The sequence below is a fragment of the Saccoglossus kowalevskii genome, chromosome 6 (assembly GCF_978046115.1).
Source record: "Saccoglossus kowalevskii chromosome 6, keSacKowa6.1, whole genome shotgun sequence".
Classification (NCBI taxonomy): domain Eukaryota; kingdom Metazoa; phylum Hemichordata; class Enteropneusta; family Harrimaniidae; genus Saccoglossus; species Saccoglossus kowalevskii.
The window spans coordinates 33,897,529-33,925,040 of NC_140646.1; the positions used below are offsets into that span (position 1 = coordinate 33,897,529).

A 27,512-nucleotide genomic window follows, 5' to 3' on the forward strand; every position below is an offset into this window, starting at 1 on the left:
TTGAATGCATCATTTTTATTATGAGTCTTGATAATGTAATTGCAATGAATAACTTTGCAGCTTCAGGATTCAGAGATATTCACATTCAGTAATGTGTCTTTAGTAGTAAGTTTACAGTAATAATTATTTGCAGCTTCTTCATCAGGCAAGTTCTCTAAATATAGTTTTTAAAAAACACTACTGATCTGGGATTCAACCCCTATATTCAGAGCTAATGGAATTCGATCAACATCAGAAATAGCAAATATATAGTTATCAATAATACCATTACAATCATCACTGGTAACTGCATCAACCATTATTAAATACCCATGGCACTAGCATCGTCTTGAAAAATAAAAACGTCTATTTGTCAGACAAAAACGTACTATGTTTAGCAGAGAATTGTTTACATTACCTAGGTCATTTTAGTCATTTAACGTAACAGCTAATATTTAGCTAGTGTGGTGTGAACTCCACTTATTTATACTATTTGTTCTTCAGCTTTTTCATGTTGGCCATATACTATTTGGTCACGTGTCAGGGAAACAATTCGTCATCTTTGACAATAAAGCAGCACTTTCTGCTTATTTGCGACAATGTGAAATCAGAATTAAACCTCAAATCCAGTTCTCAGTTTGTAAAATAGATAAGACCAGACTTTATTACACAATGTATATATTTGATACATGTCACATGTGTAAAGTTTGCCAAATACACTATTCTCTCACTGGTGTGTTGCACCTATCAATATCTGCTAAAAAGTCGTACTTTTCCATCTATGTCTGTAAAGCCATACTCCAATGCCAAGTCTCCTGATGACAAAATACGACCTGTTTTCTTCATAATGTTTGGGTCTGTAAAATAAGTGAATTTATATTATAGAATTGTAATTTTTAAGTTTGATAACTTTGATTAGAACTAATTTTGCAGTTCAAAAAAAGGTGGACACAAATTGTAATTCGCAGTTTAAAATTAGACTTGTTTAGATTTATTAGCTTTTATACTTAATAATACATCCTAGAAATACAAACTTATATAGTAATTATTGTTAAACAGTATATTGCTCACGAGAAAGCGAATAATTCCAATAATTGCAATTTAATATAGCACATGCACAACTTATAATCAAGAATGGCAACCCATAATTTCTTCACGGCCAAGTGAAGAAAACAAAACACTCACCAAAATTCATAATAAATTATTAAATCGCCGAATTGTAACTAGATCAAGAACTTATTCAAAAACATAGTGGTCGTGACATCAGGTAGTTTACAAGGTCATATCTAAACAAGACATGTAAAAACGGGGTTGATACATGTCATCCAATTACAGTATGTAGTTGCAAGGTTTACTAAATGATCATCAGACGACAGGGTGAATCTAACAGACAAACTAGAGGAGAGGAGTTTGTATTAACAGTGAGGAGTAACAGTATTAACTTTGCCAGGAGATACCTAGATACCTAACGTAGGTCAGAGATGTCATGTGTAGTACCAGCAACGTAGGGGCCCATAATATAGCAAGAAACTTGCTTTGTCATTAATGGTGTCAAGTGGGTAGCATGAGCTGATCTCTGCCATTACTACACCAGGCCCTATATCTCAGGTTTCGGTGGTATCGCGTGAAGTAATCAATCTCAGCTGAGAAGGGAGGTGATAGGTGAAGAACCTGTGCAAAAATACTGCTTTTTCACTCTACATGTATTTTATTTTATAATGTAACAGTTATTAAGTCAAAGAACATAGATTGATTGCAGCCCTGTACATCTATGCCCGAAAGTTGGTAGATTTAAGTATAGGTGAATTATTTCGTATAATTGTTTCAAGTAATGATACTTTCATTCTTAGCATTTTATTTTCTATATTTTTTATATGTTTTAGTTTTGTAAGTTTCGTTGTCCTGAATGTTGTTTTGTTTTGTTGTTGTTATTACTATTGGTCTTTACTCAAGGTTTCTTTGGTACATTCCAAATAAAATTCTATCTTATCTTATCTTATAAATGTTAGGCGAGTGCTATTGATTGCTGCAAAGCGTCTTGTTTTAAATTGTTGCTATACTTAAAATCGTGGTGAGCATATTCGAGTTATTATCTCTCATTTAATCAATGCACCATTAGGTGTTAACCTTAATTAACACAATAGGACAGTACATCTGGGTTGTATGACTTGTATACGGAGATAAGTTAGTAACTTGTAATATCGAGATACAGACAACCTAGATTTGTGTTGTTGTTTGAACATTCACATAACATAATTCATTTTAACCATGTTGTAAGTTTGCTTGTTGCAATTTATCTCTTTAGTCACTTGGCACGTTTGTAGAATTTGAACCACAATAACAATCGAAGTTCGGTTAACTATTAATTAAAGTTCGACTTACTAGATATGGACGTTCTACAAAAACCAAAATCTATGTTGCCCGTAAATCCACGTTCATTTAACTGTTAATTGAACATCAAGGTATAAGTTGGGTGTGGTGTGGTCGTGAACAAACATATTCAAAAAAAGAAAACAAAATCAAAATTGTAGCAGGCGTTTTTCAGATCCACTACATAGTGGGATGCTGAAAAATAAATTATAATTTTGTTATATATTTTGAATAAAACACGTCGCTAGTTACCGCTTGCCAGATGTACGATTCCCTTGCCACTATACTCGGCACTTTCTGCATTTTCAAATAGTTTCGTTGTCTGTAAAGATGAAGAAAAAAATTCAAAATCTATATTCACATTTTGTGTATCAAAAATTCCAACACTGCACATCAACAATAGCAACAATGGACGAATGTAATGATGTCTTGTGTGACTAAAAGATAATGGCGCGGCAATGGTATGAAATTGAGATGAACTGCAGTTGAATATTTTTTGCTCACAGTGAGATCCCGCTTTATGCGTGAAATAGGACTCAAATAGGAGACATAAAGGTCATAGCGTTCGAGTGATGTAAAAACATCGATTGGGATTCGACAAACGCAAAACTATTGATTGGGTATTTCCACGCCCAATAATGTCATAAACACATTTGATGATGGTCAGTTTAGATGAAGTTAGGATATCTCAACATTTCAACATTGAAAAACAGAAACTCAAATTCACATTATTCGATTAAGCGGTAGATGTTTAATTTGTGTCTTACACGCATCATGCGAGATCTCACATTGAGCAAATACAAATCTAATCATAATTAACTGTAATCAGGAACTAGTCAGGAACATGCCATAGCGTTACATGCAATCAATTAACACTTGTTTTAATTACCACATATCCTTTTTCACCAATTTGGACTCGAGTTAACGTATCCTTGACCATTTCAGTTTTCACAGCCCCAGGGTGCAACGAAACAGCCGCAACGTTGTGTTCTCTCAGCTCATGCGCACAGTCACGTGCCATTCTGTCAACCTAAAAAAGTTCACATCAGTAAATACAAAGGTCCATACAATGACAATCCAAAGGCATTCATTACATCCATATACCCATATACACAACAAACAGATCTTCGTCTTTAGAGAGCGCTACTTACACAACAGTGTGTATCATGTTCATTTTCATTCTTAACATTGAACCACATGGCAGTATAACGGATCCTATGATAACTGGTATGCAATTAGTCAGTTTCATAAAAATCGGCCAATAGGCCTGACGCCCAATGTGTTTTACCAAAAAGGAATGGTATATTATTCCAACTGAAACCACATCAGGTCTGTGTATTATCACAGCTTATCATTAAATCTAATTGCTGTTTCATGAGATATTTGCGGAACAAACACACATATATACATTGATGCAATGACTCCCATTGCATGCCTTGCACACAGCAATCAAAAATACATCTTGTCATATGCATATTACAGCACTTGCTACAGGCCAGAATACGTTAAACAAATAAAAGATTTGATGGCCAAACCATAATTAACTAACAGTTTTCTAGATTTCTAAAGAGCTGCATATCCAGTTGTATTGATTTAGATTAGTGGTTCTTGATACATGCATCCCAATACTAGATACTAGTACAGGAGAAAAATAATTTGCATGGTAGTTTTAGCCTTCTGAGTTTTTAATGAATTATTCCAATTTAAGCAATTGAGCTGGTAGATTTCAAGAAGTCAAAAATAGCAATTTTTTACTGTAAATATGCACTAAAAAATATTCTACAAAAATATCACTATCAACCATGTACATCAAATAGAGTCATAGAAGAAGTCATTTAATTTTTTTATAGTTTTTTGGTAGGTAGATAGTTTGTTTAAACAAATTAAAGGGCAGCAGTCGTCGTGCCGCATCCTGTTCGATATGAGACTCATAGTGACGTATACAACAACATAAAATACATTGTTTATTTAAATGAAACTCGAACACGCGCTGCGCGACGACCATCGCGCTTTAAGTCAAACTGGAGAAGAAGTCGCCCACATCCATTCATCCAGAGGCCAGACACAGCATCTTCGGATTAGCTCAGCGAACCTACGCTCCGGTGAGCTAAAATGCTAACACAGTAACTTTCATTCAAATTCTGAATAGCAACGATTATAGTTACCCCGGCTTTTCCAACACCATAAGCAACATTAAGAAAGTACATCAGCCCCCCCTTGTGACGAGATGTTGATAATCAAACCCTGCTTTGCTGGTACCATCATTCTTGCTGCAAACACTGATGCAACGTAATGGCCTCTGACGAAATAAAGTAAACACTGACAATGTCACATGATATGCTAGCCTGAATGCTAACATGTTTTCAGAAGAAAAGATATTAATGCGCAAGGTCTGTGTTATGATGTTCAGTAATTCCTTAATAGAAAGATGTTATCAAAGTTAAGCTGGTCTGCACCACTAATCAATATCACAGGAATAGTTCATGCACGTTTATGAAAGTCAGAACATTAAAATCATACCAGCAATATAATAAAAACATACTTATTTCCTTTCAAATGACATTAAGTTACGACAGAAACACACACATGTAGGTATACCATATAATTAAAGTACAGCATCGTCGTAACACGTTGTATTTGATGTGGGTCCCATGCGACATATACAGCGCGTGCAAAGTTTACCCACTCAACGACTGTAGCGTTTTAGGACTAACTGAAAAAAAATATTGATTGCATGTTAATGAAAGTACCTGAGTCCCACTTTGTTCACAGTGTTCCAAAAGCCAGGATCGAGTTCCCAGAATTTGTTTGTTGGACCTTCGAGCATAGCCTGAAGAAAGGGAAAACAAATAATGTTAGATTATCATACACGTGATGTATTTGACGTCACTTGCAATACAGTATGTACAATGGCTTTACAAATGTCGATATTACCATCTTGGTCACATTCAATAGTTAATTAGAAAAAAACAACTATCGCCTTGTGCATATCACTCACTTGAACGCCTGAATATGCATTGTTAACCAAGAGGTCCAATCGCCCATTTTGTTTTTTCTTGACTTTATCGAATAATTCTTCTACTTGTTTATCATCTGTGTGATCACATTTCACTGGTATACAGGTGCCACCACGTTCTTCGACCTGAACATAATGACAATATTATGTGTTTGCCACACTGTGTAACACACCAACCAATACGTATTCAGGTTGATTAACGGTAATACCACATTAAAGTAGCTTGTTCAGTGTTGTTCAAGAACTGTTGTAGTTCATCTGATAAAGCCATCAAAACACATGCAATTGTTATGATTATGATAAAAGCATAAGGATTTCTTATGTGAAGGTTTAAATAACCAAAATTTTGATTCAAAATAAAAATTGAAAAACTTGCAAATGATCGTTAAAACGACCCCCCGACTGTAAAAATGACATTTTGGTTAAAAACTTGAAACTCTCATAACCCTGTAATTGTAATACATATATTAAATATGGCAAACATCTAAATCATGATCCCAGAAATAATTTATATTTCATTGCAAAAATTGGTCAAAATTAGAACATAAATACAGCATATAATAGGATGAAGTATTGTACGAATAAAAGCATGGCATTTGGTACACGTGTATTAATGTGTATGTAGATTCGTGGTATATATCAAATATATAAAAACTGTAAATGATATAAATAATGATTAATCAATTATATGAGTATATAATTATAATTTAACACTGGGGTTTAATGGTTTAGCGGAGTTAATTAGTCGCCTTAAATTGACAGATTATATATACTGAATTATACATGAGACATTGTCTAGACCTGATTAGCTAATATTTCCAATAGACTTCGCTAATAATTGAGTAAATGGATTTGAAATATCCATTAGAGGGCATTATATGCCACTTTTGTTTTTTAATGAAATATGCATTATTTCTTGAATCGATAATAATATTTCATATTATGATACCAATATTTGCCATATTAAATATATTTAATTTAATGTAATATAATTTCAGAGTTATGTAAAAGACTTTTCAAAGTTTCAAATTTGGAATCCAAAATGTTCTTGTTTTGCCTTTTCCTGACCAGATTTGCATTGTTCATTTGTTGGTGTTCTTTTCATTTGCACTACCATCATAATTGATTTTATTAAAAAAATAAACATGCAAGTCCATTAATTTACCCTATCTGCTGGATTATATAGATTATAATGTGGGGCGAGGTTCTTCAGGGTTTTGGCTTATAAATATTAATATAGTAAATGTAAGTACCTGTTTTGCGGTTTCTTGCAAGGATTCTGGTAATGGTGTGTCATTTGGTGTAAAGGTTCGACCTACAGGATTACTAACAATATATACATTTTGCGCTATTCAAATCGACCCAATGTGCAGTCTCCTATGCTTACACAGTGTATCATAATAGTGGTAACCGACATGGGAAGGCCATAAATAGTTGTGAAATTAGGTCAGTGCCTTTTTCCACGGTGCTTTGGGTGACATCACAAAATCAGTATTGGGTAAGGAACCATTCTTCTCAGTCGTTTGGGTCCCAGAGTAACGTGTTATTATCAATATGTCAAGCTCAATATCGGTCTTTATACTTTCCATTTATAGAAGGCAGCGAGTGAATTAGATTAACAATAAAGCATATGACCCTGGAAGAACAAGCGACAGTGATGTATATATAAACGTACCTGTTATGTAAACCGTAGCTCCAGCCTCTCCCAGTTGTAATGCAATTCCTTTACCGATGCCACGACTGGCACCAGTTACTACGCAAACTTTACCCAACAATGGACGTGACATTATTTTGTATCTCGCAATCTGTGTAGCGTAATACGTGTCCAAATGTCGTCCAAACGTGACGTCTTACGGTCAAAGGTTGTAGGATAGGTTTAACGCACTATTAAGGTCTCAAACAACTAATCGGCCAGTCAAGTGCCCATTTCTCCGGGTTGTTTGTTTCCATCTTTTTTTTAGTATTTGTTTGAGCTGAACAACGAGCATTTTGTTTTTATCTTTGGAACTTATTTTTTGCACACCTACACATTAATAACATTGGTGGGATACAACCCAGGTGTGTTGTTTGAGGAGAATCTGTGTAAAAATGTTATTCGACTGCCCGAATTCGGCTGTTTAGAATCAGAATGCTTATTGGTAAATTGGTATTGGTATTAATTAAACCATGGATAACACCGAATAACAGAATAAAGTTATTGTGATGCATGGAAGCAACGCTCTTATTTCAACCAACCAGCTGTAATTCAAACGCCCTCCTTTTATCAACTAGGTCATCTTCGATCATTTATTCATCATGAATGCCTGCAGGGTGGCAATTTACTATCAGGTACTCACTGCAGTCCGTGCAGTATGGGGAATACGAATTGATTTACTGTAGGAGGAGCATTGTACTAAACTATCTAGTTTCACGTTTAGCGAATTTAGGGATTTTCACTGGGGTTTTAGTCATAATATTCATTGTGAAGAAGTTCCCCTGTGACCTTTACAATACCTTATAAATGGGTCAGTGTGACGATATTTTAATATTTGATCTTGTAGAAATGTATTTTTGCGTTTATACAAATTTATTCATTAGTCGTTGTTATTTCTTAAGTTCATCTAATTTGCATTCAATGACAGTCAGCCATATTATGATACTCGCTACACTCGGGGTATAAATGGGGCAGTCGTGTGCACAGGGGCTTGACGATCTATTCGTCTCAATGCGTGGACGTCTATGGGGCCGTGCGACTATGTCCCGGTACAGGACCTTACCCTTGCTCAAAATAATAGAAAGTATGGAATTAAAACAGTTTAGTAATGTAAAACAAGCATACGTTATTAAATTTAATCATCACGCTCCGAAACCACAAAAATTACTAATACTTGTTTCCGGCCGATCAGCTTGCACTATATATAAGACAAGGGAGGAAACAAAATATGCACACATTTTTCTAGCTGCCGAAAATCATACCTCAAAATACAAAATACCTTGTCCAAACCAGTTACGAGTGTTTATAAGACATTGAACAATCGCAAAATGTTGTCCGATTACATGTAGATCATATATTTTTCCAGATTTTACGCATTTATGACGAAATTTGACAATTTCTATTCTTTGTGATACCAGCCTTCAAGTTGTGTCAATCTGCGCATGCGTTTGCGCCCTCAAACGCCAGGACTGCATTTCCTTTCTTTGCTGCCAGAGTTTAAAATTCTCAACTATGCATAATCATTTATACACAATTCTGTATTGTCTTACCTGTCTTTCTCAATTTAGTTGAAATATCAAACAGGATGCTTCAGATTTATCACGAATGATTATGCATAGTTGAGAGCGCGTTTGATACTGGTGAACAAGTGATAGCACAAGGTATCATGGTGAAGTTATTATTTAATATTATTTCTGATTTGATATCTGGTCCAGTTATTGTAGGAAGTAGTCCTACATTACCAATTGTGGGAATATCATTACTGTTGGGCAATAATTTGGCAAATTTGTGAAAGCAATTTGAAAGATGCGTGTAAGGGAGTTGACAGGTCAGACAGTAACAACGTGCCCACGTCTCGTCAGAAATTAATAACTGAACAAAAGGGCGACCCAGATCTGACACATTTGTACGAGTTAATTTTGCTTATGGATGAGTTGAGGAAAGTTGAGGTTATTTTCTGGATCGAGGTGTGTTGATGAGAAAATAGCGATCTCAAATTGTAGCAGCCTCAGAAGAGTGGGCTGTAGCATACCAAATAGTAGCTATTCCATTGTGAAATCGCTGATGCACTGATACGCTTTTTTTATATTGTTTGGATTACCTAGAGTGATTCAATCCGATCAAGGCACAAATTTTATGTCAAAGTTGTTCCAACAGCTTGTATATAGACTGGGGTCACAACAGATCATGTTCAGTGCTTACCATCCTGAGTCCCAGGGGACATTTGAATGGTTTCATTGCACGCTTAAAAATATGATTAGGAAATATTGTTATGAGAGCGATTGAGATGAAGGAATTCACTTGCTGGTATTTGCTGCAAGTTCAGGAGTCTTTAGGGTTTAGCCCGTTTGAATTCATTTTCGGACATGTGGCCCGAAGCCCTTTGAAAGTAGTGGAAGAGCATTGGCTCGATGATAATTTGCCAAGGTTGAGTATTTATCGGTATGTATCAACTTTCAGAAGGCGGTTGGAAGAAGCATGTAAACTTAAAGAGTGTGAACTTAAAGTCTTTTCAAATTAGTATTAAGTACAGGTATGACACAAAGGCAAAAAAACGTTCATTTAAGCGTGGTGATCTGGTTTTAGCGTCATTGCATGCTAGAGGGAATACATTGATGGCTCAGTTCCATGGTCCATATGAAATACTAGAAAGAGTTAATGATGTAAATTATATAATCAAGACTCATGACCAGTCTACTCAATTATGCCACATAAATATGCAAAAATTGTATCATGTTGCTGATGACATACATTTAGAGTGTTATGGTAGCACAGAATTTTCCTGTTACAGAGTATGCAGAGAATAGGTTAGAAACAGAGATATAAGAGAATGTTGTAACTAGAAGGGATGGTAAAGTAAAATTAAGTAATTCTGAGATTCTTACAAATCCTGACGTTAAACTAGAATATTTGTCAAAGGAAAGAAAAGATGATATTAAACTTCTATTAACCCAATATGCTAATGTTTTCCCAGATATACCCAAAAACACCAATGTTTGTTATCATGATGTAGATTTAGGCGAGACCAGTCTGATCAAACAACATCCTTATCGCATGAACCCTAAAACACGGGGGGGGGAAATCCGTATAGAGGTAGAGTACATGTTAGCTAACCGTATCATTGAACCAAGCGAGAGTGCTTGGGCTTCACCCTGTATTTTGATACCTAAACCTGATGGTTCAATGACATTCTGCAAAGATTTCAGAAAAGTTAATGCGGTTACTAAATCTGATTTGTACCCTATCCCCAGAATTGACGATTGTATTGAACGGATTTGGAATGCCAAAATATATAACAACATGCGACTTATTAAAAGGGTACTGGGGTGTTCCTTTAACGAAAGGAAATATCACCAGCTTTTGTCACACCTGATGCTTTGTACCAATATATTTGAATAACGTGGATACCTATATCGATGATATTGTCGTATATAATGATACATGGCAAGATCACATGATTTCACTTGACCAAATGTTTGTCGATTACAACAGGCCGATTTCACTGTAAATCTGGAGAAGTGTGATTTTGGTCGTGCTAAAGTAAGGTTTTTATGTCATATAGTGGTTGGAAGACAGGTTATTACTTGGAAACGGCTGGGTACTATAGGAAGTTCTACAAGAACTTTTTGAAAGTAACTTGTCACAGGGTGCTAGTTGGGTTGAGCTAAGGTTTCAAATTGTCCCAAACAAATGACACCCATAACACCCCTGTGAACTGGGTCCTTTAATAATTCGAAACTTAGGACAGTTATATAATTTATATGCGACATAAACAACAAGTACACGCTACACGAGTAAGGTTTAAACAACGTACTTTATTCCACACACCTAAAAGATGGGCAGGAAATGCCTGACCCGTTACAAGGGGTAGTGGGGTACACGTTGTTTTGTTACACAAAAAATATAACACTAGAAATATAATTCAGTAATAATATTGTAATATTTCCACACGGGAAAAGGGTAGTGGATTACGTTATACTATTACGAGGAAATGCCTAAATCGATAATGTAAATAATTGTCTAACATAGAATCTTGCATGCATGCATAAAACTAAGAGACAAACATACATAACAAACAACGGACGCAAATAATATACTGGCGATCGGACACAGCCCTACCTACATACAGTTTCTTCAAACTAGATGAAAACGGGTCTTTGCGTGATAACGGTGTATTTTCCAGCGAGTCTCTGCTAACGGTGGCGACGACGGTAATTACAAAACGCAGTCAGAAGCACTGTAGTCGTAGAATACACGCTGCACACTCAGTCGAGCACGATACCAATCAATTACAGAGTTTATCTGTCCAATATTCGTAACTTGTAGAAGGAGAGTGGTCCGGGTGGATTCCCTTGCACCGCAGTACACCTCCGTAGCCAGTAACATAAATTAGAAGGCACATCCAGTTCAGAACCAAAATCGGGAATGTCATTCACTGGCGAGTTTCCCCACTCGTTAACTGCAGTAGGCCGGAATTGGCCAATAGAATTATCTTTATGATGCACATTCCGTAGATCACAATACATTAATTTGTATGACAATACACAGTGTATTGTTCTAACGTTACTTGCAAACGCGTGATTAGTAGACACGTAAAAAATGGTATACTGCCAACAACGGCGAACCGACGTCCTCCAGAATAGATCACAAACTCCCATGATGCAATATTATTCAATGGCTTACTGTGGTACCTACAAGATCGGACATCCACATTTGATCACATGAACGTTCAGATCGGGTTCTATCAAAGTCCGCTTCCCTAGTGCTGACTAAAAGAAACATCTTGCCACTCTATATTTAACAATTATCTATCGCCAAAAACAACATTGCCTATCTATCGCCGTAAGACAAACACAAAACGCCACCATCACGACATACAACATAAACATGATTTAATGTTTGACATTCGTGACACAACTCCCCCTTTAAGATGAAACGTAGTCTTCATCTAAGAAGTCAGGATTGTCAATCATTATATCATTAGTTATCGGTCTCTGCACCAGTGCTGCGACTTAAATAATCAGCACCAATATTATGAGACCCTTTTATAGCTACTATTCTATAATTATAAGGTTGTAGGGAAAGAGCCCAGCGCATTAATCTGCCATTCAAAACTTTGGCACGGTTCAAATATATTAACGGTTGGTGATCTGTTTCAATCACAAATTCCCGTCCATGCAAGTATCTCTGAAATTTATGTATTCCCCACACAAGTGCAAGGCATTCCTTTTCAATGACTGAATAAGAGGTTTCCCTATCCAATAATTTTCTACTTGCATAGGCAATAGGAAATGCATGGTCACCTTTATTTTGCAATAAAACTGCTCCTAGTCCGCAGTTAGACGCGTCTGTGCGTATTATGAATGGTTCCGCAAAATTTGGTAAACTCAGCACAGGTTGTCTACTCAACATTTCCTTCAAATCATCAAAAGATTTTTGCTGTGGCTCACCCCAATTCACCTTTTTAGGCTGTCCCTTTCTTGTTAGATCACTCAGGGGGGCTGCTATAGTGGAAAAATTAGGTACGAATTTTTGGTAATACCCAGCCATACCCAGAAATGATCGGACTTGTTTTATTGTACATGGGCGTTTTGCCTGCAAGAGTGCTTCAACCTTTTCAGGTATCATTCGTAACAGCCCATGACCCACCTGATGACCTACAAACTCTAAGCTATTATATCCTATGAAACATTTACTTGGCTTTGCCGTCAACCCTGCGTTTTTTAAACGAGTTAGAACCTCTGCAAAAATAGTCATGTGCTCTACCCAAGTTTCTGTATAAATCAAGATATCATCAACCATGTTCACCACCTTTCCATCTAAGCCCTTGAGAACCACACGCATAATGCGACTAAACGAGGACGGACTATTTACAAGTCCAAAGGGCATGTAAATAAATTGGAAAAGGCCCAAAGGAGTCTGGAATGCGGTCTTTTCCTTGGCCTTTGGTGCCAGTGGTATTTGCCAGAACCCCTTTGCTAGGTCTAATTTGGTAAAATACTTGCCTTTAGCCAATTGGGCAAACATTTCCTCGGGATTTGGCATTGGTTCTGCATCGAAAATGGTAATCTTGTTCAACTTCCGAAAATCGATACAGAACCTAATTGCGTCATCCTTTTTCTTAATGAGTACGATTGGGGAGCAATATGGGGAGTTTGATTGTTCAATGACCCCCATTTTCAACATAGTTTGGATTTCATCCCTTACTGTCTTCTCCAAGGCATATGGCAGGGGATATGGACGTGATCTGATTGGCACATCGGAGGTCAAATGAATATTATGTTGCCCTACTCTACATTTACCAGGAATATCCGACAAAGTGTCAGCAAATTTCACAAGTAGCATGCTAACTACCTTCGCTTGTTCGTCGTCTAACCCTTCCCAGATGTGCACATCTTTAATGCTTTCCTTACCTGCAATAGTGATGGTTTCTACTAAGTCGGCAGTCTCTCGACTTGGATCGTCTGCCCACGAATCGTCTAACTCGTGACCATCGATTAATCCAACACCAACACACTCCAATACGCCCATATGTTTATTCACAGGCTCTTCCGATCTCAACTCGTATTTTTTTTAACAGGTTAGCATGATAAAGCTTAATCTTACCTTTCCTTTCAATCCGATAGTCCATCTGACCCACTCTCTCCTTCACAATGTAAGGCCCTTGCCACTGCATTCTTAACTTGTCGTGTGCTGTAGGGAGCAGTAGTAGAACATGATCACCTACCTCAAATTGACGCTGTTTGGCCTTTTTGTCATAATGAAATTTGTATCGTGACTGGGCTTTAGATAACTCCATTCTAACGAGTTTACACGTTTCTTCTAATCTGTCACGCAGATCCAACACATACTGGTAGGTTGACTTCACCTCTCCAGAAGTAGACTCACCTGTCCACAATTCTCTCAGAATTGACATGGGACCTCTGACCGTTCTTCCATACAAGAGTTCGAATGGTGAAAAGCCAAGGCTCTCATTTCGTGCTTCCCTATAGGCAAATAATAATGGATCTACATACCGATCCCAGTCCTTTGGTCTTTCATCACACATTTTACGGAGCATTGTTTTCAAAGTTCCATTGAACCTTTCCACAAGTCCATTGCACGCTGGATGGTAAGGAGTGGTAGTAATCCGCCTAATTGACAAAAGACGACTTACCTCCTTCATCAGGTCACCCACAAATTGGGTTCCAAGATCAGTCAATATCTGTTCAGGTACACCCAACCGACTGTAAATTCCAACTAAAGCTTCAGAGACAACCTCTGTTGTGATTCGTTTCAAAGGCACCGCCTCGGGATATCTTGTGGCGTAATCCATAAACGTCAAAATATATCTATTACCCTTATCTGTTACGGGATCAATAGGCCCGACCAAATCAATCGCAACCCGTTTGAAAGGTACGTCTATAAGAGGCGTTATCCCCAAGGGTACTTTACCAACCTTCCCTTTAGGAAACGTACGCTGACATACATCACAAGACTGACAATATCTTTGGATGTCGCCATGCATTGCAGGCCAATAGAATTGTGTTAAGATCTTGTCAACTGTTTTCTGGGTCCCAAGATGACCAGATAATAAACAATCATGCCCCAATCTCATTACTTCGTTGCGAAATTGTGTAGGCACTACAAGTTGTTTAACACGACTTCCCTGACCTAACTTAGGTGATTGATACAACCTGTAGATGAGACCTTTGCTCACCACAAATTTGGACTTGTTGCCTCTCCCTGAAATTTTCTCTTCGCCCGACTCCACCCACTTACGAACTTGAACTAAACTTGAATCTGTTCGCTGCGCTTCCCTGAGCACCTCAACAGTAACAGGGTGTGACTCAACCCCATCAGTTTCCTTAAACTCTTTTACTATAAGAGGACGGACAGGCTTACTCTGAGCCTTTATCTGTGCTCTAGTTTGTACAGCTTGGACCATTTCATGATCTCTTGTATCATTACTCTCTCGGTCAACTTTCAGACCTATTTCTACATGTGGCCAATCATTTCTACATAACCAAATCATAGATTGGCTGCTTCATGCACAGAGCTTCAACCCATCCTTTAAAATAAGGCGTGTTGACATACAACTTTGCCACAGGAGCACTGCGATACGAACCGTCCATTAACAAACAGGTTCGAACCTCTCCTGTAAACTGATTAGATTCTACTAAGCTGGTTCTAACGACCACACCACTACACCCAGAATCTCTTAACACCTTAATTTTATACTTACCAATGGTACCCTCTACCACAGGCATTTTCGAACTTGTAGTTTGTGACTTGGCATTAACACTAGACAAACTAAACAATGGTAAATCATGGCCACATTTCAGAGTTAACTTACCTGCTTTGGGCCTACAACACTTATTACCATCTGCATGAGTGACCACGCAGGTTGCTGAGATCTGCTTGCTCTCACCTTCAACCTCAACAGCTGCTGACTTCATTGCACGACTACGACAATCTGGTGCAATATGACCTACCTTATGGCATTTAAAACATGTCCGGGTCTCTTTTCGCCGTGAACCATTTTTACTATGATTCTGCTTACCTTTACCAGTTTGTTTCTGGCCAGGATCAAAAGAAGCATCAGTGTTGACATTAACATTACGAGGGGTTCTGTGGTTTCTAAACAGACGAGCTTCCCTATAACGATCGGCTAATTCAGCCATTTCATGACAATTCTTTGGCTTCCGCTCATGAAGGAATAAAGCCAAATCGGGACTACATGTGTTTATGAACTGTTCTCTTGTCACCAAATCCAAAATGTTTTCATACGTTTTGTCAAGGCCCGATAATTCCACCCATCTTGCCAAATAATTTCCTAACCTTACCATAAACTGAGCCGCCGTTTCCATGTTCCCAGGTGTTGCTTGCCTAAATTTGTATCTAAATCCCTCCTCATTCAAATCGTATAGTTTTAACAAGGCATCCTTGACTGCTTTATAGTCTGCTAAATCTTCTACAGGAAGACTAACATACACTGCAAGCGCTTTACCAGTCAAAAGTGCACCTAAACCTACGCCCCATACATCTTCTGACCAGTGTTGACTTTTAGCAAATACCTCGAATCGAACCAAAAACGCATCCATATCCTCGCCCTCCTTAAATTCTGACAGTTTAGGAAGTTTAGCACCCATCATATATGAATCCTGGGATTGGCCACCAGTTCCCTCTGCTCTCACGGTTATTTCTGTTTTTATTCTTTCTAATTCAAATTGCCTTTCCCTCTCTTTTTCTTCAAACTTTCTTTTTTCAGACCGTTCCTCTGCCTCTCTTTGTGCCTTTGCCTCCTCTCTTTGTGCCTTTGCCTCTTCCCTCTCTGCCTTTCTTGCCTCCCTAGCATGTTGTTGATTCTCTTTAAATTCAATGATTAATCTACTTCTCTCTTCCTGAATAAATTTTGTTATTGCAGGCCCCTCATAACCCAATTCTTCCCCAGTTTGCTTTAACTTTCCCACATCAATATCCATGTTATAAATTTAATCTAGTCGATTAATTGTAGCAAGGAATTGTTGATATGTCGCACTCAATCCAACAACAACTGATAGATTTGTTTCGATATAATTAATGGCTTTATAAATGTACTCAATGAATTCATAAATTTAACCAATTGATTTATAAACTTATGAATCCCACCGCTGCCACCAAAATGTCACAGGGTGCTAGTTGGGTTGAGCTAAGGTTTCAAATTGTCCCAAACAAATGACACCCATAACACCCCTGTGAACTGGGTCCTTTAATAATTCGAAACTTAGGACAGTTATATAATTTATATGCGACATAAACAACAAGTACACGCTACACGAGTAAGGTTTAAACAACGTACTTTATTCCACACACCTAAAAGATGGGCAGGAAATGCCTGACCCGTTACAAGGGGTAGTGGGGTACACGTTGTTTTGTTACACAAAAAATATAACACTAGAAATATAATTCAGTAATAATATTGTAATATTTCCACACGGGAAAAGGGTAGTGGATTACGTTATACTATTACGAGGAAATGCCTAAATCGATAATGTAAATAATTGTCTAACATAGAATCTTGCATGCATGCATAAAACTAAGAGACAAACATACATAACAAACAACGGACGCAAATAATATACTGGCGATCGGACACAGCCCTACCTACATACAGTTTCTTCAAACTAGATGAAAACGGGTCTTTGCGTGATAACGGTGTATTTTCCAGCGAGTCTCTGCTAACGGTGGCGACGACGGTAATTACAAAACGCAGTCAGAAGCACTGTAGTCGTAGAATACACGCTGCACACTCAGTCGAGCACGATACCAATCAATTACAGAGTTTATCTGTCCAATATTCGTAACTTGTAGAAGGAGAGTGGTCCGGGTGGATTCCCTTGCACCGCAGTACACCTCCGTAGCCAGTAACATAAATTAGAAGGCACATCCAGTTCAGAACCAAAATCGGGAATGTCATTCACTGGCGAGTTTCCCCACTCGTTAACTGCAGTAGGCCGGAATTGGCCAATAGAATTATCTTTATGATGCACATTCCGTAGATCACAATACATTAATTTGTATGACAATACACAGTGTATTGTTCTAACGTTACTTGCAAACGCGTGATTAGTAGACACGTAAAAAATGGTATACTGCCAACAACGGCGAACCGACGTCCTCCAGAATAGATCACAAACTCCCATGATGCAATATTATTCAATGGCTTACTGTGGTACCTACAAGATCGGACATCCACATTTGATCACATGAACGTTCAGATCGGGTTCTATCAAAGTCCGCTTCCCTAGTGCTGACTAAAAGAAACATCTTGCCACTCTATATTTAACAATTATCTATCGCCAAAAACAACATTGCCTATCTATCGCCGTAAGACAAACACAAAACGCCACCATCACGACATACAACATAAACATGATTTAATGTTTGACATTCGTGACATAACTGCACCTCTCACTGACCTCCTTACAAAACGAATAGAAAGTTTGTTTGGTCGTAATCTTGCCAGGAATCATTTGACAAAGTTAAGTCTTTACTGTGTACAGTGCCAGTGTTGAAAGCGCCAGATTGGTTTAAACCATTCCATTTAACTGTGGATGCTCGTGATCTGGGAGCTGGAGCTGAAATAATGCAGTGTAATGATACAATTGAACATCCTATTGCGTATTTTTCCATAAAATGTAATTCTTGTCAGAAAAAATATTCTACTGTTGAAAAGAAAACTTTGGCATTGGTTCTAGCCATACAGCATTTTGAGATATATGTAACTTCATCTACAGAACCATTACTCGTACTTACTGACCATAACCCATTAGTATTTTTGCATCGTATGAAAAACAAAAACAGAAGGTTACTTAGTTGGAGTTCATTTCTGCAACAATATAACCTAGAAATCAAACATATTCGTGGCCTTGTCACGGGCCGTATAAAGGTATATATATATATATATGTATCAGTTTCATAATTCATTGTAAAGAACGTTTGGCGTTTTGCATGCCACACTTTTTTCAATATTTGATCTTGTAAAAAATGTATTTTTGTGTTTATACAAATTTATTCATTCGTCGTTGTTCTTTCTTAAGTTCATCTGATTTGCACATTAAATACAGTCTGAATGACAGTATGAATAGGGCAGTCATGTAGTTTCAAGTTCAGTACTGTGGTAGATTTTGCTTTGAACAGCAGCTGGATGGTTTGGGCTTGATCTGACGGTTACACGTGGTCGTGCACTTTGTGGTGATTGCTTGCACCTGTTTCAAGATACTTTCATGGCTTTGCCTTCTGCCTGAAAGTCAACTGACTTTGTGCATCGGCATCTACGAATTCACCAACAGAAAAGGTTGTGAATTGGTCGCTTAAATTACCTGAAAATTACAGCCACTGTGACTAGTGTATACTGCCTCTACAAAACTAAGTCTACGCTAAGAAGTTCTGCAGCCTGCTTCGTTTGCAGTGTGAACAATGAACTGTAGTTAAGTAATTTTCGTACAGCAAATTACATTTATGCCCACCATTTTACGCTAACTACCACATTGCCCAGCGTATTTGTATTTGTGTATTTAGCGCTTGTTATGTAATTAATTGTTGAATATATTATTATAATTGACTGATGCCCTGTGGATGCGAACCATACGTCCCTCTGGTATTGCATATTTGTATATATTCTATCTAACTTCAATAAATGAGTACGTTCTATTCTCGCATACACGTAACTCTTGTTTGTTTTTGTCGATTGTTTGCATCACTCTGATTGACTGGGTGATCGTCCCCACGTGACCGTATCACGTGACATCGGTGATCTTTTCATTTTTTGCGATTCAGTGTTTATTCATATGTAACAATGATCAGTCTATGCATTCAAGTATTGCTTGAGACTTTCATGAACCTGTATTTATCAACTGTCACACGCAACGTAATATTACCGTAATTGGTATAGTACAGGTGTGATGGTTCAAATACCAAAATGGCAACAGTAACATAAAGACTTCCCTGGCGGCGATGATAAAATACGAACACGGAGCCAACAGATGAGGTTTCACCTGGTACTGGTATTATTATACTCTGCAAACATCAAGTACAATAACGCGATAAAACTCCACTACTCCAATAACTAGATACTTAAACTCCAATACAATTCAACGAGATCTCCGATCTGAACTCAGTGCTGAACAACTCCCCTATATATACCCCCACTGTCCATAAATAGACCATTACATCAGCATACATAATGAGTCTGGAACTTACTACAAATTTCTAGAATGTTCCATTACCTTCTATTGCTTCCTACAGTGTTCTATTACCTATTCAACAAGTTTCTAAAAAAAAATGAATATTCCACCCAGACACAGTACGGTTCTAGAACATTCTCAGTGACACGGAAGTGGTAAATAAGTCGTATGCGACAATTACCCTGTGCTAACAGTTGTCTGCACTCTACCAATGTCGGCATCTTCTGACAGATCGTTGGAGATAAAATGCCGAAGATATTTAGTTGTATTTAATTTTAACTTCTCAAACCTCCTCGTCATTTAAAGTGAAACTTGACAACGCAGAGTCTATCAAATGCCATTTTTAACATTGGTTTAGATATGCTTCACATATTGATAACATTCTTGCTAAGCCTTTAACTGATTGTCGTCAACATACGTCACGTGGTTAATAAGAATGTCAGGAACGCAGAAACAAAGCTAGCTTTCATGCATTGAATGCATCATTTTTATTATGAGTCTTGATAATGTAATTGCAATGAATAACTTCGCAGCTTCAGGATTCAGATATATTCACATTCAGTAATGTGTCTTTAGTAGTAAGTTTACAGTAATAATTATTTGTAGCTTCTTCATCAGGCAAGTTCTCTAAATATAGTTTTAAAAAAACACTACTGATCTGGGATTCAACCCCTATATTCAGAGCCAATGGAATTCGATCAACATCAGAAATAGCAAATATATAGTTATCAATAATACCATGACAATCATCACTGCAAACTGCATCAACCATTATTAAATACCCATGGCACTAGCATCGTCTTGAAAAATAAAAACGTCTATTTGTCAGACAAAAACGTACTATGTTTAGCAGAGAATTGTTTACATTACCTAGGTCATTTTAGTCATTTAACGTAACAGCTAATATTTAGCTAGTGTGGTGTGAACTCCACTTATTTATACTATTTGTTCTTCAGCTTTTTCATGTTGGCCATATACTCTGTCGTATATGTTTGAATATTCAAAAGTCTCTTTGGTCACGTGTCAGGGAAACAATTCGTCATCTTTGACAATAAAGCAGCACTTTCTGCTTATTTGCGACAATGTGAAATCAGAATTAAACCTCAAATCCAGTTCTCAGTTTGTAAAATAGATAAGACCAGACTTTATTACACAATGTGTAATATTTGTGTAATATGTTATTTTTAAGTTTGATAACTTTGATTAGAACTAATTTTGCAGTTCAAAAAAAGGTGGACACAAATTGTGATTCGCAGTTTAAAATTAGACTTGTTTAGATTTATTAGCTTTTATACTTAATAATACATCCTAGAAATACAAACTTATATAGTAATTATTGTTAAACAGTAGATTGCTCACGAGAAAGCGAATAATTCCAATAATTGCAATTTAATATAGCACATGCACAACTTATAATCAAGAATGGCAACCCATAATTTCTTCACGGCCAAGTGAAGAAAATAAAACACTCACCAAAATTCATAATAAATTATTAAATCGCCGAATTGTAACTAGATCAAGAACTTATTCAAAAACATAGTGGTCGTGACATCAGGTAGTTTACAAGGTCATATCTAAACAAGACATGTAAAAACGGGGTTGATACATGTCATCCAATTACAGTATGTAGTTGCAAGATATCCCACTGCACCAAACCTGCCCAGAATAAGGTTTACTAAATGATCATCAGACGACAGGGTGAATCTAACAGACAAACTAGAGGAGAGGAGTTTGTATTAACAGTGAGGAGTAACAGTATTAACTTTGCCAGGAGATACCTAGATACCTAACGTAGGTCAGAGATGTCATGTGTAGTACCAGCAACGTAGGGGCCCATAATATAGCAAGAAACTTGCTTTGTCATTAATGGTGTCAAGTGGGTAGCATGAGCTGATCTCTGCCATTACTACACCAGGCCCTATATCTCAGGTTTCGGTGGTATCGCGTGAAGTAATCAATCTCAGCTGAGAAGGGAGGTGATAGGTGAAGAACCTGTGCAAAAATACTGCTTTTTCACTCTACATATATTTTATTTTATATTGTAACAGTTATTAAGTCAAAGAACATAGATTGATTGCAGCCCTGTACATCTATGCCCGAAAGTTGGTAGATTTAAGTATAGGTGAATTATTTCGTATAATTTTTTCAAGTAATGATACTTTCATTCTTAGCATTTTATTCTCTATATTTTTTATATGTTTTAGTTTTGTAAGTTTCGTTGTCGTGAATGTTGTTTTGTTTTGTTGTTGTTATTACTATTGGTCTTTACTCAAGGTTTCTTTGGTACATTCCAAATAAAATTCTATCTTATCTTATCTTATAAATGTTAGACGAGTGCTATTGATTGCTGCAAAGCGTCTTGTTTTAAATTGTTGCTATACTTAAAATCGTGGTGAGCATATTCGAGTTATTATCTCTCATTTAATCAATGCACCATTAGGTGTTAACCTTAATTAACACAATACATCTGGGTAAGTTAGTGAGATAAGTTAGTAACTAGTAATATCGAGTTACAGACAACCTAGATTTGTGTTGTTGTTTGAACATTCTCATAACATAATTCATTTTAACCATGTTGTAAGCTTGCTTGTTGCAATTTATGTCTTTAGTCACTTGGCACGTTTGTAGAATTTGAACCACAATAACAATCGAAGTTCGGTTAACTATTAATTAAAGTTCGACTTACTAGATATGGACGATCTACAAAAACAAAAATCTATGTTGCCCGTAAATCCACGTTCATTTAACTGTTAATTGAACATCAAGGTATAAGTTGGGTGTGGTGTGGTCGTGAACAAACATATTCAAGAATATTTAGAATAAAACACGTCGCTAGTTACCGCTTGCCAGATGTACGATTCCCTTGCCACTATACTCGGCACTTTCTGCATTTTCAAATAGTTTCGTTGTCTGTAAAGATGAAGAAGAAAATTCAAAATCTATATTCACATTTTGTGTATCAAAACTTCCAACACTGCACATCAACAATAGCAGCAATGGACGAATGTAATGATGTCATGTGTGACTAAAAGATAATGGCGCGGCAATGGTATGAAATTGAGATGAACTGCAGTTGAATATTTTCTGCTCACAGTGAGATCCCGCTTTATGCGTGAAATAGGACTCAAACAGGAGACATAAAGGTCATAGTGTTCGAGTGATGTAAAAACATCGATTGGGATTCGACAAACGCAAAACTATTGATTGGGTATTTCCACGCCCAATAATGTCATAAACACATTTGATGATGGTCAGTTTAGATGAAGTAAGGATATCTCAACATTTCAACATTGAAAAACAGAAACTCAAATTCACATTATTCGATTAAGCGGTAGATGTTTAATTTGTGTCTTACACGCATCATGCGAGATCTCACATTGAGCAAATACAAATCTAATCATAATTAACTGTAATCAGGAACTAGTCAGGAACATGCCATAGCGTTACATGCAATCAATTAACACTTGTTTTAATTACCACATATCCTTTTTCACCAACTTGGACTCGAGTCAACGTATCCTTGACCATTTCAGTTTTCACAGCCCCAGGGTGCAACGAAACAGCCGCAACGTTGTGTTCTCTCAGCTCATGCGCACAGTCACGTGCCATTCTGTCAACCTAAAAAAGTTCACATCAGTAAATACAAAGGTGCCTTAATGGATGTAAGCAATATCATACAAATAAACTACTGTTTGATTGTGTAGTTGATCGTAATTTAGAATATAACATATCTTTAAAAACAGTTATTTTCATTGATCCATACAATGACAATCCAAAGGCATTCATTACATCCATATACCCATATACACAACAAACAGATCTTCGTCTTTAGAGGGCGCTACTTACACAACAGTGTGTATCATGTTCATTTTCATTCTTAACATTGAACCACATGGCAGTATAACGGATCCTATGATAACTGGTATGCAATTAGTCAGTTTCATAAAAATCGGCCAATAGGCCGGACGCCCAATGTGTTTTGCCAAAAAGGAATGGTATATTATTCCCACTGAAACCTCATCAGGTCTGTGTATTATCACAACTCATCATTAAATCTAATTGTTGTTTCATGAGATATTTGCAGAACAAACACACATTTATACATTGATGCAATGACTCCCATTGCATGCCTTGCACGCAGCAATCAAAAATACATCTTGTCATATGCATATTACAGCACTTGCTACAGGCCAGAATACGTTAAACAAATAAAAGATTTGATGGCCAAACCATAATTAACTAACAGTTTTCTAGATTTCTAAAGAGCTGCATATCCAGTTGTATTGATTTAGATTAGTGGTTCTTGATACATGCATCCCAAAACTAGATACTAGTACAGGAGAAATTGAGCTGGTAGATTTCAAGAAGTCAAAAATAGCAATTTTTTACTGTAAATATGCACTAAAAAATATTCTAGAAAAAAATCACTATCAACCATGTACATCAAATAGAGTCATAGAAGAAGTCATTTAATTTTTTTTATAGTTTTTTGGTAGGTAGATAGTTTGTTTAAACAAATTAAAGGGCAGCAGTCGTCGTGCCGCATCCTGTTCGATATGAGACTCATAGTGACGTATACAAAAAAACAACATAAAATACATTGTTTATTTAAATGAAACTCGAACACGCGCTGCGCGACGACCATCGCGCTTTAAGTCAAACTGGAGAAGAAGTCGCCCACATCCATTCATCCAGAGGCCAGACACAGCATCTTCGGATTAGCTCAGCGAACCTACGCTCCGGTGAGCTAAAATGCTAACACAGTAACTTTCATTCAAATTCTGAATAGCAACGATTATAGTTACCCCGGCTTTTCCAACACCATAAGCAACATTAAGAAAGTACATCAGCCCCCCTTGTGACGAGATGTTGATAATCAAACCCTGCTTTGCTGGTACCATCATTCTTGCTGCAAACACTGATGCAACGTAATGGCCTCTGACGAAATAAAGTAAACACTGACAATGTCACATGATATGCTAGCCTGAATTAACATGTTTTCAAAAGAAAAGATATTAATGCGCAAGGTCTGTGTTATGATGTTCAGTAATTCCTTAATAGAAAGATGTTATCAAAGTTAAGCTGGTCTGCACCACTAATCAATATCACAGAAATAGTTCATGCAAGTTTATGAAAGCCAGAACATTAAAAATCATACCAGCAATATAATAAAAACATACTTATTTCCTTTCAAATGACATTAAGTTACGACAGAAACACACACATGTAGGTATACCATATAATTAAAGTACAGCATCGTCGTAACGCGTTGTATTTGATGTGGGTCCCATGCGACATATACAGCGCGTGCAAAGTTTACCCACTCAATGACTGTAGCGTTTTAGGACTAACTGAAAAAAAAATATTGATTGCATGTTAATGAAAGTACCTGAGTCCCACTTTGTTCACAGTGTTCCAAAAGCCAGGATCGAGTTCCCAGAATTTGTTTGTTGGACCTTCGAGCATAGCCTGAAGAAAGGGAAAACAAATAAAATGTTAGATTATCATACACGTGATGTATTTGACGTCACTTGCAATACAGTATGTACAATGGCTTTACAAATGTCGATATTACCATCTTGGTCACATTCAATAGTTAATTAGAAAAAAACAACTATCGCCTTGTGCATATCACTCACTTGAACGCCTGAATATGCATTGTTAACCAAGAGGTCCAATCGCCCATTTTGTTCTTTTTTGACTTTATCGAATAATTCTTCTACTTGTTTATCATCTGTGTGATCACATTTCACTGGTATACAGGTGCCACCACGTTCTTCGACCTGAACATAATGACAATATTATGTGTTTGTCACACTGTGTAACACATCAACCAATACGTATTCAGGTTGATTAACGGTAATACCACATTAAAGTAGCTTGTTCAGTGTTGTTCAAGAACTGTTGTAGTTCATCTGATAAAGCCATCAAAACACATGCAATTGTTATGATTATGATAAAAGCATAAGGATTTCTTATGTGAAGGTTTAAGTAACCAACATTTTGATTCAAAATAAAAATTGAAAAACTTGCAAATGATCATTAAAACGACTGTAAAAATGACATTTTGGTTAAAAACTTGAAACTCTCATAATCCTGTACTTGTAATACATATATTAAATATGGCAAACATCTAAATCATGATCCCAGAAATAATTTATATTTCATTGCAAAAAATGATCAAAATTAGAACATAAATACAGCATATAATAGGATGAAGTATTGTACGAATAAAAGCATGACATTTGGTACACGTGTATTAATGTGTATGTAGATTCGTGGTATATATCAAATATATAAAAAATGTAAATGATATAAATAATGATTAATCAATTATATGAGTATATAATTATAATATAACACTGGGGTTTAATGGTTTAGCGGCTGTATTCGGTAATTGTAGAGTTAATTAGTCGCCAAAAATTGACAGATTATATATACTGAATTATACATGAGACATTGTCTAGACCTGATTAGCTAATATTTCCAATAGACTTCGCTAATAATTGAGTAAATGGATTTGAAATATCCATTAGAGGGCATTATATGCCACTTTTGTTTTTTAATGAAATATGCATTATTTCTTGAATCGATAATAATATTTCATATTATGATACCAATATTTGCCATATTAGATATATTTAATTTAATGTAATATAATTTCAGAGTTATGTTAAAGACTTTTCAAAGTTTCAAATTTGGAATCCAAAATGTTCTTGTTTTTGCCTTTTCCTGACCAGACAGAGTATTGTTCATTTGTTGGTGTTCTTTTCATTTGCACTACCATCATATTTGATTTTATTAAAAAAATAAACGTGCAAGTCCATTAATTTACCCTATCTGCTGGATTATATAGATTATAATGTGGGGCGAGGTTCTTCAGGGTTTTGGCTTATAAATATTAATGTAGTAAATGTAAGTACCTGTTTTGCGGTTTCTTGCAAGGATCCTGGTAATGGTGTGTCATTTGGTGTAAAGGTTCGACCTACAGGATTACAAACAATATATACATTTTGCGCTATTCAAATCGACCCAATGTGCAGTCTCCTATGCTTACACGGTGTATCATTATAGTGGTAACCGACATGGGAAGGCCATAAATAGTTGTGAAATTAGGTCAGTGCCTTTTTCCACGGTGCTTTGGGTGACCTCACAAAATCAGTATTGGGTAAGGAACCATTCTTCTCAGTCGTTTGGGTCCCAGAGTAACGTGTTATTATCAATATGTCAAGCTCAATATCGGTCTTTATACTTTCCATTTATAGAAGGCAGCGAGTGAATTAGATTAACAATAAAGCATATGACCCTGGAAGAACAAGCGACAGTGATGTATATATAAACGTACCTGTTATGTAAACCGTAGCTCCAGCCTCTCCCAGTTGTAATGCAATTCCTTTACCGATGCCACGACTGGCACCAGTTACTACGCAAACTTTACCCAACAATGGACGTGACATTATTTTGTATCTCGCAATCTGTGTAGCGTAATACGTGTCCAAATGTCGTCCAAACGTGACGTCTTACGGTCAAAGGTTGTAGGATAGGTTTAACGCACTATTAAGGTCTCAAACAACTAATCGGCCAGTCAAGTGCCCATTTCTCCGGGTTGTTTGTTTCCATCTTTTTTTTAGTATTTGTTTGAGCTGAACAACGAGCATTTTGTTTTTATCTTTGGAACTTATTTTTTGCACACCTACACATTAATAACATTGGTGGTATACAACCCAGGTGTGTTGTTTGAGGAGAA

The 27,512-nt window shown here is 36.7% G+C and overlaps 1 protein-coding gene and 1 pseudogene across 2 annotated transcripts; both read right to left on the reverse strand.

Moving 5' to 3' along the window:
* Positions 1-609: 609 nt before the first annotated feature.
* Positions 610-7,217, reverse strand: LOC146742726 (dehydrogenase/reductase SDR family member 1-like; annotated as a pseudogene). Its single transcript, XR_014929851.1, has 8 exons — positions 7,041-7,217; positions 6,619-6,680; positions 5,348-5,491; positions 5,100-5,179; positions 4,515-4,648; positions 3,239-3,379; positions 2,602-2,671; positions 610-836 (listed from the first exon to the last, which is right to left on the reverse strand). The product of XR_014929851.1 is annotated as a dehydrogenase/reductase SDR family member 1-like (transcript).
* A 15,380-nt stretch (positions 7,218-22,597) lies between these two features.
* On the reverse strand, positions 22,598-27,287 carry LOC146742727 (dehydrogenase/reductase SDR family member 1-like). Its single transcript, XM_085500676.1, has 7 exons — positions 27,111-27,287; positions 26,689-26,750; positions 25,405-25,548; positions 25,155-25,234; positions 24,571-24,703; positions 23,243-23,383; positions 22,598-22,675 (listed from the first exon to the last, which is right to left on the reverse strand). The coding sequence occupies exons 1-7, from the start codon at positions 27,220-27,222 to the stop codon at positions 22,598-22,600; spliced, it is 750 nt and encodes a 249-aa protein (XP_085356802.1). The 5' UTR covers positions 27,223-27,287.
* Positions 27,288-27,512: the final 225 nt, after the last annotated feature.

Coding starts and splice junctions, on each gene's coding strand:
- LOC146742727 (XM_085500676.1), bottom strand. CDS start 27,222: ATGTCACGTCCATTGTTGGGTAAAGTTTGCGTAGTAACTGGTGCCAGT. Junction 24,704..25,154: donor GTGAACAAAGTGGGACTCAG/GTACTTTCATTA, acceptor TTATTTCGTCAG/AGGCCATTACGTTGCATCAG. Junction 23,384..24,570: donor ATGGTGTTGGAAAAGCCGGG/GTAACTATAATC, acceptor GAACTTTTTTAG/GTTGACAGAATGGCACGTGA.